The sequence below is a fragment of the Eubalaena glacialis genome, chromosome 3, assembly GCF_028564815.1.
Source record: "Eubalaena glacialis isolate mEubGla1 chromosome 3, mEubGla1.1.hap2.+ XY, whole genome shotgun sequence".
Classification (NCBI taxonomy): domain Eukaryota; kingdom Metazoa; phylum Chordata; class Mammalia; order Artiodactyla; family Balaenidae; genus Eubalaena; species Eubalaena glacialis.
This window is the reverse complement of record NC_083718.1, coordinates 147,316,069-147,328,435: the sequence shown is the minus strand read 5'-3', so window position 1 is coordinate 147,328,435 and position 12,367 is coordinate 147,316,069. Positions and strand designations below refer to the sequence as shown.

General features: G+C 43.7%; 1 protein-coding gene across 1 annotated transcript in view; it reads right to left on the bottom strand.

Moving 5' to 3' along the window:
* The window catches only part of PLPP3 (phospholipid phosphatase 3), an 86,148-nt gene extending 74,152 nt beyond the window's left edge, over positions 1 to 11,996 (bottom strand). Inside the window, exon 1 of the mRNA XM_061184159.1 lies at positions 11,289 to 11,996. Within this exon, the coding sequence (XP_061040142.1) occupies positions 11,289 to 11,427 (139 nt within the window). The 5' untranslated portion in view covers positions 11,428 to 11,996. The remainder of the gene's footprint in view (positions 1 to 11,288) is intronic.
* Between the last annotated feature and the right edge of the window lie 371 nt (positions 11,997 to 12,367).

The window sequence follows — 12,367 nt, the reverse complement described above, 5'->3', positions numbered from 1 at the left end:
GTACTAATACCTGCTGAACACACATGCTGCACATACATGCTACGATATGGATGAACCTTGAAAATATTATGCTGAGTGAAAGGCAAAGAAACGGAAAGTGTATCAGTAGTTGCCATGGGACGGGGGGAGGAGGAAGGTAAATGTGGAGTGACAGTTAATGGGTACAGTTTTTTTGTTGTTGCAGTGATAAAAATGTTCTAAAATTGATTGTGGTGATGGTTGCTCAACTCTGTGAATATACTAAAAGCCAGTGAATTGAACACTTTAAATGAATGAATGTTATGGTACATAAATTAGACCTCAGCAAAACTGTTTTAAAAATACCATTATAACTCAAGGAATACCGTTTCTCTAAACCAAGAGGATTTCCAATGGCCCATTTATTTTAAGGGGCTTTGAGAAATTTAAAAATTCCAGAACAAAATATAAATTAATTAAATAATTTATGCATATAAAAAACTTATAGCCTCATCTTTCTAATAAGGCTCTGAACATAAAGAAGCACTTACTAATCCTATAATACAGGCTTCATAAGTCTTCTACAAACACTGCATTTAAAGTGTTTGTGGAGGGAGAGGCATCACCATGGTTCAGAGGCTCCCAACCAGGAGATCAGGAACCCCACCGCCACCACCATCCCCCTCACCCCCCCCCAATCTCCTTTAATCTCCTTGTCACCCATCCTTCTCCTCTCTGTCCCCAGTACCTCAGGTTCATCTCTAATCTGCCTCCCAACTTACCTCCCTCCTTGGCCTCCAATTTCCCTCCCCTCAAACACAAATCAGATTAAATTAATCCCCTCTTAAAAACTGCTCATGAATATGTTAATGCCAAACGTTGTCTGTAAAGCTTTTGTAATTTTTTTTCCTTACACATTTTAACTAACCTTACGATACTTCTAAAATGGTGCAGCTGCTATGGAAAAACAGTTTGGCAGGTCCTTAGAAAGTTAAACACGGAGTTACCATATGACCCGGCAATTCCACTCCTAGGTATATACTGTGTTTGGTTTCTGTATGAAATTTTCCATAATAAAAATAAAAATGAAAACAAAAATACAACCTCATTTGCTGGTCCTCCAAATTAAAGTTCAAGTCCCTTAGCGGCCTGCCATTTATAGCTGCCCTTTTTAATCTGGCTCCTAACTATCTCTCCAGCCTCATCCCCAACATCCTCTTTCCCCGCCAACTCAGTGCAAATACACAGCACTTACACTCCAGCCTCCAACCACTCACCCTTCCCAAAAACGTTCTTGTTTCTAAGTCTCAGCATCCGTTGCTCCCTCTGCTGCAATACCCTTTCCCACTCCGTGTAATGTAGGCTATTATTTCTCTAACAAGACCCAGCTCTAAGCCCTCAGGCAAACTCATTGCTTTTCACTGTGCAGCTATAGCCCCTCCCTTACCATGCCCAAATCAGCAGCACTAAGTGTGTAAAATTACGCAAAAGTCTGTTACTCTTTCCCAGCATGGGAATTCATAAAGCACAAGGAACCCCACCTACCAACCCCACCCCAGGGGAAGAAGGGACTGAGGTGTGTTGCACATAGTAGATGCTCAAGAAACAACTGCAGAAGACAAGACATACTTGAAAGACAGGTACAAACATAGACTTAATTAAATAGGCTCTCTAGAAATTATACTGATTGATGCTAATTTGGGGGCCAGGTATAAAGAAACCATCAATGAGAACAGCTTCCTTCGTGTCAATATAATCATGTGTATTATGTGTTTTAGGGATACATAAACAGGAACCAAAGCATACTGCTTATTATGACAAGGCGCTTACACTGATTTGCATTTCTCTGCAAAACTCTCTAAGCATATAATTTTGTTAATTTGTGACAAACCTCAAAAACACACTTCCCACCAATACTGTGATTGCAACGTACTCTCAAAGCACACAGAAATCATCAAGTTCCTTTCATAAGTTGCCAGCTGGATCTTATGTGTGTTGTTTGGTTTGGTTTGTTTTAAATTTGGGAATTTTAATGCACATCATAATTTATAATTTAACTTGGACCTAAAGGAAGAATAGTTTCACAAGGATGTTTCAGAAACTGACCTAGCCTTCTTTTGAATGTTGGGACCACCAGCTCATGCCTGACCTTGAGAAAATCATTTCATCTGAGACTCAGTTTCCTCCTCAGTCAAAAGCAAACACTTCGAAAACGTGGGCTTCTCTTTCTTCTCTCCTGGGACACGTCATTTGAAAAAGATGGTGCCTGTTCAAGTTCAAATCAGTCAGCAGTGATCTTTGGTAATAAGCACCTTCTAGAACAAGGACCAGTTGGAAGAAAAGTGATATATCAAAAAAGCTGCCTAATCCTTAAATTTGCCCCATGTGTCTCTGCCCTCACTAAACTATCACCCTCTGATTTGGGTTAAAAGTTAAACCTGTTTGTCTTGTTCCTCTTTTAATTGACCCAGGAAAGAGAAAAATGAGAATAGGGCTCTCTGGAGAACTACCTCATAAATGATAATCAAGTTTCAAACTGACAAGTACACACCAGAAAAGCAAAATGGTATAAAGGCAAGACCTTGGTTCTAGGTCCTGCCCTTTCACTATCACCAGACAATTACTAACCAGTCCAAGCATCCAAGTCTTCCTATGTGAATCAAGGGCACTGACTAGGATGTGGTGACAATGACAACAGCAGCTGGTGAGTGCACAGCGCCATACACTATACCAGGCATCGCCTCACAACTTCACAACACATATTATCCCATTTTACAAATGAGAAAACCGAGGCCTCAGAGACAGTCACAACTTGTCTAACCATGTACAGCTAATAACCCTAAGCAAACTCCCACCTATCTGTCTCCAAAGCCTGTGCTTCCCCCTTGGACCTCCCACCTGTCCCCTGTTCAAAGAGGCCGATTTTTCTGACTGAGATAAAAAATGACTTGGTATTGTTGATAATGAAATCCCCAAGGTACTTTCAAATTCTAAAGCATCCATGAATCTAGGCACTAAAGAATTGCTCCGATGGAATTTTCTTTATTACATCCACCGAGAGGCTCAGTCAGCACACTCCAAGCTGTTCTGCAACTATTTATATTGGGCCCTGCAGAACATATTTGTACATATTTGGACTCAAAAAACTGGAAATAAATGAAATGGAATGGAATAGAAAAGAGGGAGTCTTCATTGCATTAACTGCATTGAAAAGTGGGCAGCAAGGTAAACTGACAAGAGTTCTGGAAAATTTAGTGACTACTTACTAGCTGGGCACCATTGTGCAAGTTACTTAACTTCTCTGAACTGCAGTTTCCTCCTCTCTAAAAGGAATCTAATATCTATATTACATGGTTGGCCTAAACAATAAATATGTTCACTACCACAGTTATTCCCTTCCTCAAGAGATATGGAGAGTGCCCTGGATGACAAGCATTTTGATTATTTTCAATCATGTTGCTCTTTTTATTTTTTCTTCCTCTGGGCTTTCAAAAGACACATATAAGAGTTGACCCTAAAATAGGCTATTTGTCCAAATTCCCTCCCCGACAAAGGTGTATCTGTCTTTCCCTTAAGATGATATAGCCACTTCCCTTCCAGAGGGGAAGAAGGTAACCACCAAAGACTCTTGAGGTTCCCGCACTGTGACTTTTCCCAAACCTGCCACTGCTTTTCTCTGGCTAATAGAAAACATTTGTGTTCCCTCTGTCTGGTTTTTTCTTGGGATTCTCTTCACAATTGTTTCCCCTAATATATTTCAGGCAACTTTGCTGCCAAAAAATTAAATTCATAGAACCATCGAGGAGTAAGAACACTGGGAAGGAAAGGAAAATTCTACTATTACTATGAATAATAATAGCCACATAATACCCGATAATGATTTAGTGCTTTTTAACTCTTCGAAGTTCTTTCAGATTTGTGACCTCATCTGAGCTTCACTATATACGAGTGTCACAAGGTTTGCTTTTGTATTTTACAGATGAGGAAACTGAGGCCTGAAAGGTTAAATAATTTTTGCCCAAGTCACATGTGTAGATGACTTTTTGTCAGGATTCAAACCCAGACCTGGGTGAATCCGAAGCTTGCATTGTTGCTACAATACTTTGCCAAGCTAACTTTGATCTTTTAAAGGCTCTCTTTAGAAGTCTAATTCATTCATTTCACTGTTTACTCATATACAAACTTCAATATCTCAAAAGAAAATATTTATCGAGTTAACACTTCATTTATCCAAAGTGGTCACTTGGCCTACAACACTACAGAGAACTCAGTTTAAAAATAAATAAAAATCCCAGCCTCTTAGCAGTTAGGAGACACCAGCAAGTCCTTGAACTAAAAATCAAACCTTCAGGCCAGCACCCAGAGGTAATTTTTCCTTTTGAAAGAATTCTAACAATCTTAAATATTTTTTTTTAATTGGAGTTTAGTTGATTTACAATGTTGTGTTAGTTTCAGGTGTAAAGTGATTCGGTTACATATATACCCATATTCATTCTTTTTTATATTCTTTTCTCATATAGGTTATCACAGAATATTGAGTTGAGTTCCCTATGCTATACAGTATGTTCTTGTTGGTTATCTATCTTATATACATTAGTGTGTGTATGGTAATCCCAAGCTCCTGATTTATCCCTGCCCTCCACGTTTCCCCTTTGGTAACCATAAGTTTGTTTTCCATATCTCCAAGTCTGTTTCTGTTTTGTAAATAAGTTCATTTATATCATTTTTTTTTAATAGACAATAACTAACCTTTCTTAGCAGTTAAGTATTTTACATTTTTATTTATTTATTTATTTATTTATTTATTTATTTATGGCTGTGTTGGGTCTTCGTTTCTGTGCGAGGGCTTTCTCTAGTTGCGGCAAGCGGGGGCCACTCTTCATTGCGGTGCGCGGGCCTCTCACTATCGCCGCCTCTCTTGTTGCGGAGCACAGGCTCCAGACGCGCAGGCTCAGTAGTTGTGGCTCACAGGCCTAGTTGCTCCGCGACATGTGGGATCTTCCCAGACCAGGGCTCGAACCCGTGTCCCCTGCATTGGCAGGCAGACTCTCAACCACTGCGCCACCAGGGAAACCCCATTTATATCATTTTTTAAAACTAGATTTCACATATGAGAGATATCATATGATATTTGTCTTTCTCTGTCTGACTTCATTTAGTATGATAATCTCTAGGTATCTTGAATATCTTTACTGGAAAAGACAGGTGTACCGGCCACAAACAGAAAGAAAAGTACAGACAACCTAACAATTCAAAAAGTGCCAGAACATGCGATCCCTCTATATAAACCAACTGCCCTTCCTCAACTGCCTTTAAGACATTAGCTATTAAACAACACAATGATTCTCAAATTGGCCTGATAAGAATCACCAGAAGCTTTTATAAAACACAGAATCTTAGGCCCTGGTCCAGAGCCTACTGAAATTGAATCTCCCGGGAAGGAGCCTGAGAATCTGCATGTCACACCAGATGGGTCCCCTTGTTAGCTGAGTTGGTGAAATACTGACACAGTAGGCATCCCCCAAATTATCACTCCTCAAATAATGTGTACCAGGTTGAAATGACACCTAGGGCAGGGTGTCTCCATAAATATAACTGCCTACACGGGGAAGAAGCCCTCAACTATGGTATCATTAGCATCATGCTATGAACAGGGCTTGCCAGCCCAAACAACTGCACAGGAAGGGGGAAAGAAAGAATCTCAAATTGACAGGAAGTCAAAAGGGCTAAAAGTGGAAAAGGCCACCAACTCTGGCTTTAACAGTCTCCCACAAAGGCAGCTATACCCCCATGGTATATCTCAAGTATAAGAGAAAGGGATGGAAGAACTAAGGAGAAAAAAAACGAAAAACAAAAAAAACTAGCCAATCCAGACAATAAAGGTTTTCAACCATCCTGGAAGAGTCAGCAGGGCTTACCTACGAAAAGGAGACTCCCTCCTCATTTCAACCCATGCAGGATGCTTCTTGGCTGGGAGGTTCACCCATTACTTAATGAAAATCTGTTTCTATATTCTCTGGTTTACATGGTAGATTAAGTTATCAAAACCTATTGGGTTATTAAAAACACATACCTAGTGAATATAAAGCTGAGCAACAAAAAGAAGGGAAAAATCACCTGTTGGGCTTGCTTCCTTGTTTGCTTGTAATTCCTATAAATTTTAGGAAGCAGATGAGAGGACACATCTGGCCAGGGAAAATCTAGCCAGTTTCTCAGCATATTGGATGAACTCGTGGAAAAGACAGTGCTCATTTTCCCTCCTGAATGAACCCCAATTTAAGCTAACTGTCAGCAATACTTCTTGATACAAAAACATAAAAATTCAATTGATGATAAATAATCTATGAGAAGCAATGACTGTGTTTCTACATCACAGTTATCTATCAGCACAGACTCATAAAATCGTTAGTGCTAGAAGGGGTCTGAGAGATGATCTAATCCCTTCCCTCTGTGATAATAATCAAGAAACCAAGGCCCACAAAAGTCAAGGGAATGTTCCCAAAGTCACACAGCGACGTGGCGGTACAAGACCAGAGCTCCTATTTCTAGGCCCTCATCCTTGGGATGACTCCCTGAGCTAAGAGACAACCAAGAGCTAAGCAGAGCACACGTACCAGGTACCAGGTAGACATTCAATAAATCCAGGCGTCATTCCTCTCTACTAGAAATCTGTCCCAGAATGCTGTATGGCAGCCTTTGACATTAGATATCATTCCGCCCAACCAGTCATTTCACTGATAGAAGAAACTGAGACCCATAAAATCAACTTGGCCACAACCACACAACTAACTGGTGGCATTGGCCGCCCTGGAACCTGAACTTCTGGCTCCAAGTCTCCCGTTCTCTTCACTACATCACACTGCCTCCCTCTCACTATTAAAGGTGAAGAGTTTAATAATAACACATGATAATTTTATTTATCCCATAGATGGAACCAGTTTTAGAATTTTATCTCGGCCATTTAACTGCAAATCAAGAAGCATCCAAAAACATTCTAGAACGACTAAATTATATAACATAGTTGCTGACCAAACAAATTCTCTATTTTTACCCATTTGAGCTTCTTTCTCTTTGCCTCACTGACTGTGTTTCCTGGTAGGGAATGGCACAGGAGTTAAGCCTTTCATACCAAACCTGCCCGAGCATCTGTTCCTTCAAAGGTCTCGCACCTCCACCATAAGCTCAGTTACCCCACCTTCCGGTATCAAAAGCCAAAAGAGGAACAGTCTTTCTGAGCAAACGAACCTTTTCTAAAGAGGGCTCAGAGTATACTGTGAAGATTAGATGGCTCAAAATGCTGCTAAATTTTAGGGGTTGCCTTCTCAGCTAAAGTTTAGATCAACAATGAATAAAAATCATCTGTCTTCAACTTACTGACTGGGCCAATGTGACCTCCTCTTGGAAGTGGATGCTTTATGGTCTTCACTGTAATATCATTATTGAGTTTTTATTTCATGGTCTCATCTACCTATGATTCTGAGACACAGTATATAAAGACAACCACAAAACCCTCATCAAGGGCTCTGGGTTATAAATTCCTTGCATTTGCCCAAGTTTTGAGAGATGACAAATAACTTTCACATCCAATATTTCCTCTGATCCTCACAGCAATGTAATGGAGTGGCCACTCTGATCACTATCTCGCAGATGGGCTAACTGACTTCAGAGGATGAAGGACCTTGAACAAAGTCCAAGGACAAAAAGCTGGACCTGTCTAACTCTGCCTACCCATCAAAATGCATGGGTTGGAAGGAGGCACTCAGTAAAGATCTGGGGAGGGGGACAAGGAAGAGACGGGACAGAGCAGAGGCGCTCCACATGGATTTACCAAATCCCTGCATTTGCACTACAGCTGTGCACTGCCACTTGCGCTTTCTTCGGAACCACTGTCTCATGGGGTAAAAAGGTGCCCTCAAAATTTGGGAATTACTTAGTGTTAGAACGACCCCAAATCAAAACGATACCTTGGGGCGACGAGACCATATCACTGAGCAGAAGAGTTGAACCACCTTTATCCATCTGCTTTGGTGCAAATGACTAACTGGAAAATGTGGAGAGGCAGGACTTTCTGCAAACCGAGCTTTAGAATTGTCTAATGATCTGAGTTTCAGGGTTCTTCAGATGAGGGAAGAAAAGGGGAATGGACTCCAGTCATGCTCACTGAGGATTAGAGATCAACTCAAATTGACTTCAGTGTGAATCCCAGTTTTCTCATCTATAAAATGGAGACAATCTCTTCATCAGAGTTGAAGTGAAAAGTACATAAACTAATTCATCTGAAAAAGAGGCTAACAGAGCTTAGAAAGACAGTAGATGCTCCTTCCTCCTTGCCTGGGAATATTGTCTGCTGCTCTCTTGTAACCTGGTAGAGCAGAAGAAGTGCATAAAAAAACAGACGGCCATACTTTTATGCAATTGAAAGGAAAACAAAATCGATTTCAGAAAAACTACTATGCAAAGATTCATAACTGTGTTTATATAAAAGCAATAATTGGCAAAGATAGCTATTTTCTGAGACATAAACTCCCATTGGTGATTCTCTGCCACCAGATGCCTTTGGTCCTCAAAGAAGAGTGGACTCCTGTTTTTTCACCAAGAATTTAACATTCCAAAAAGGTATGTGAAACAAGTTAAACTGCTTGCATATTTCCACTTACATAACATGTATATTGCACATCAGCTTTTATTTTTTCCAGACACAAGGAGAGGAAGCTTGGTATATATTCCTGTGAGAGAATAAACAGAAAAATGTCTCCCTTCTTCATATATTAGGGCCTTGTAATCCAGACCATATGATCAATACAGTATATAAAAATTAAATCATACTGACAGTCCCAGGCAAAACATGAACCAAGTAGAAACAATTTTTTAGGACTGTGATGTGTGGAATATTAAAATCACATGTTGTGTTAATAATTTTCTTTTAGAAGCCACATAGAGTTCTCCTGCATAAATTTCTCAAGTAAATGTTTACCTTACAGTGTTTCCTATTAAGGGTGGTCAAGAGGCATTAAATTAGTGATATTGTAATTTGGCCCATGCGTAGGGGAGACACTTTGAAAATGACTTGGTTGACATTATGTTAATGGCAAGGCACATACCTTACAACGGATAGCTATGTACTCCTTATGGTAAAATACAAGGTCCTGGTATCTTATTAACTTTTTTTTTTTCAGTAAACAAAAATCATTTGCTCAAAGAGGCCAATAGTGAGTAAACTTAACAAACAGCTAGGTATAGAATATTAGCTTTGGAGGGGACACAAGGGAGAGTTGGGGCAGATGAAGAGCTGAAATGTGCAAACATACACCTTACTTAACACCTTCAATGCACAACAGTATCTTGGGATTTCTGTGTCCCCTGCTAAACTATAGCTGATAGGTGTGTCTTTTTTCCAAATTCCTTCACACTTTTTCCTTTGATAAGATACACCATCTCGTGGGACTGCCTTCTGAAATCAGAAGAGTGGAAACAGGAGGGGAGTACAATAAAACTGTCCGAAGGCTGTCAAGTGTGTTCTAGCTCTGCTTTCCTAATCACCAAGTAGGAGGTAGGAGGGTACAGGGAACAGACAGTCTAGAAAGAATTCACCCTACCACCAGGGAACAAAACACATCAGTGAACACTGGGAAGCCCCAGACAAGTTTACAGCAAACAGCTTCAATGTGTTTGTGTTCCTGGTACTCCCCCGGACCAGGGAAGGTCTCTTAAAAATTCAATAGCTTGGCAAGGAGACTTTAAGTACTCATCTCCCCACTGTGCATAATAAGCCAGTGGCCTTCAGGAAGGTAGGCCCCCCAGTGACAATTCCTTTACATAACATCTTAATGCTGAATTGATACGAAGAGGTGGGAATGGGATTTGCCACCTGAACTACAGTCACCTTTCTTCCCTTCCGCAGAGCACAATTTGATCTTCAGCTGTCTCTGCATACCTAAAGGGGGCCGTTCTTATATTTAAACTCCAAGAGTCCCTTCTTTCTTTGACTCTCAAAATTTACTATGGACAGTCAAGCCAAGGACAGATGGACCTCAGTAAGGATCCTGCTACAGAGTCATGAACACAGGGTCATTGGACTCCAGCCCAAGAAGTCTCTGGTTTGCACACTCTGCATGGACAAATCCATTTCAAAGGGGACTTGAGCTTCCGTGCAGGAGTTCTATTTTAAGGGAACTGAACAGGGAACACAGATGTTTCTTCAGTTAGCAGAGTTGGCAGAACAGCTCCTGGACCAAATCCGAGTTCTTAATGCAGGAAGGGGCCTTAGAGAGCATCTAGTTCAACCCACTCACTCAACTGATGAGGAAACTGAGGCCAGAGAGGCAGTTAGGTGGCACCCCCAGCAAGTGGCAGAGTGGTGGTGTCCTGATGACAAGTCCTGCATGCTTCCCAAAACACCATGATTGGCTTAAAAAAAAAAAAAAAATCTACACTGACTTCAATCTTGGAACTCCTGTAGATTCTTGTCAATAGCCACCCCCTGCCCCGGGGGCGAGTTCATAAAGCCTCCTTACGCTCCCACTCCATTCCATTTACTCCTGCTCTTCCAGCTGTGGCTTCCAACTAGTTTGGAAAACAGAAGCGGGCTACAGCCTCAGCTTTCTGGGAGTGCAATTAATTATGGTCCCGATGCATGAACCGTGGCTAGCTTTCCCAGTGCCTCAGTTGCCTCATCGGTGAAATGGACCTCCTCGCCCGTGTTGCACCGAGTCAGGGAGAGGCAGTACTCCCTGGCACACAGTAGGCGCCTAAAAAGTGACTGCTGGATCGGTACCCCGCATCACGCCCCTCGAGAGCACCCTCCCAACCCCCGGGGGGCGTCCAGGATAGCGGCAAGTGAAAAGGCCCAGGCAGCCCCGGCGGAAGGGCTGGATGTTTACATTCGGCCGGGGGAAGGCAGCGCTCTCCAGGCGGGAGCCCAGCGCTCCAGGAGATCCATCTTACTTGGATGGGGGGCAACCAGCTCTACGCCGGCTCCGGGTCCTGGTTCCACCGATTTCCCCTATCCTAACAGGCCGAACCCATGCCTTTTCGTGGGATTCTGGCCGGGCTTCCAAGCGGAGATCGGCTTTTAGGATTCGGTGTCCAAGTGGCCCGCGAAAGCCTACAGCGCTCCCGACACTCCTTCACAGGCCGGGGAGGCGGCGGGAACGGGGAGGGCGGGGACCCGGGGGCCGGGAGCAGCGCGAAGGCTCCGCGAGAAGCCTGCGGGCGGCCCCCGGGGCGGACTGCGCGGCGCAGCCGGGAGACGCGGCCCGGCGCGCAGCCCCGGTCGGGCTGGGACGCGCGCCGGGCGCCGAGGGCCGGAGGGACAGCGGGGCTGGGCTCACCCATGAAGAGGCAGAAGAGGTCCAGGCAGATGAGCAGCACCCGCTTGCTGCCGCCCTTCCTCGGGTTGTTGTTGAGCGCCGGGCTGCCGCCGTTCTTGCTCTCCGCGACGATCGCCTTGTCGTACTTGTAGTTTTGCATGGCGCTGGTCAAGACGCCCCGCGACAGCAGTCACACACCCAGACGCCCGGGTCGCCTCCCGGCCGAGGCTGCTCGGGGCGCGGCGGGAGAGTGCGGCCCCGCTGCCCGCTTCCAACGGCAGGCGGTGGTGCTTTCTGCTCCCCTGGGGCTCCTCTGCTTTTCCTGCCTCAACCCCGAATCGTTCGAAAGTCCAGTGGGGAGAGAGCCAACTCCCGAGCAGAAACTTCTGCAGCGCCGCGCTGCTCCGGACGCGCAGGGCTCCCGTGTCTGTGTGCAAAGCAGCGAGCGGGCAGCGCGGGCGCTCGACCCCCTTCCTCCGCGGCTGGTTGCTTAATGAATGGGAGCTGCGCGGAGTCCAGCTGCGCGGAGCCCAGCCACGCCGAAGCGCTGCCGCAACTCCAACTTTCCTCCTCCTCCTCCTCCTCGCTGCTGCTGCTGCCGCCGCAGCTGCCGCTGTGATCGCCTGGATTTGTTTTCGGCAGTTTTATTTCAAGAGGTCCTTTAAAAAGAGAGAGGGACCTCCTTACTTGGCTCAGAAGAGATTCCGAAAGCACAGCCCCTTCCTTAAGCAGCCGAAGACGTAGGATAATTAAGGCCACATTTTCCCCCACCCCTTTCCAAAAAAAAAAAAAAAATCCTAAAAGGAAAAGTTACTCTCAAACCAGAGAATCCGGGAGCCCCTAGCGTTCAGAAACACTAAAGTGTCACAAAAGGAAAAATAAAAAAATAAATAAAAGAATAAAAAGAAACATTTTCTTGCCGGCCTTGGGTCAGGCAAAAGTTGAGGCTGTGCAGCTCAAAAGCATTTCTCCTCCCTGACACATTTGGGGCTTTCAAGTCTTTATTTTGATTTGAATCATATTAGCCCGAAAATACTCAAAAAAAAAATTTTTTTTAAGCTCTTAACACCCAGCACCGGGTACTGGGGTAGATTCTGAGG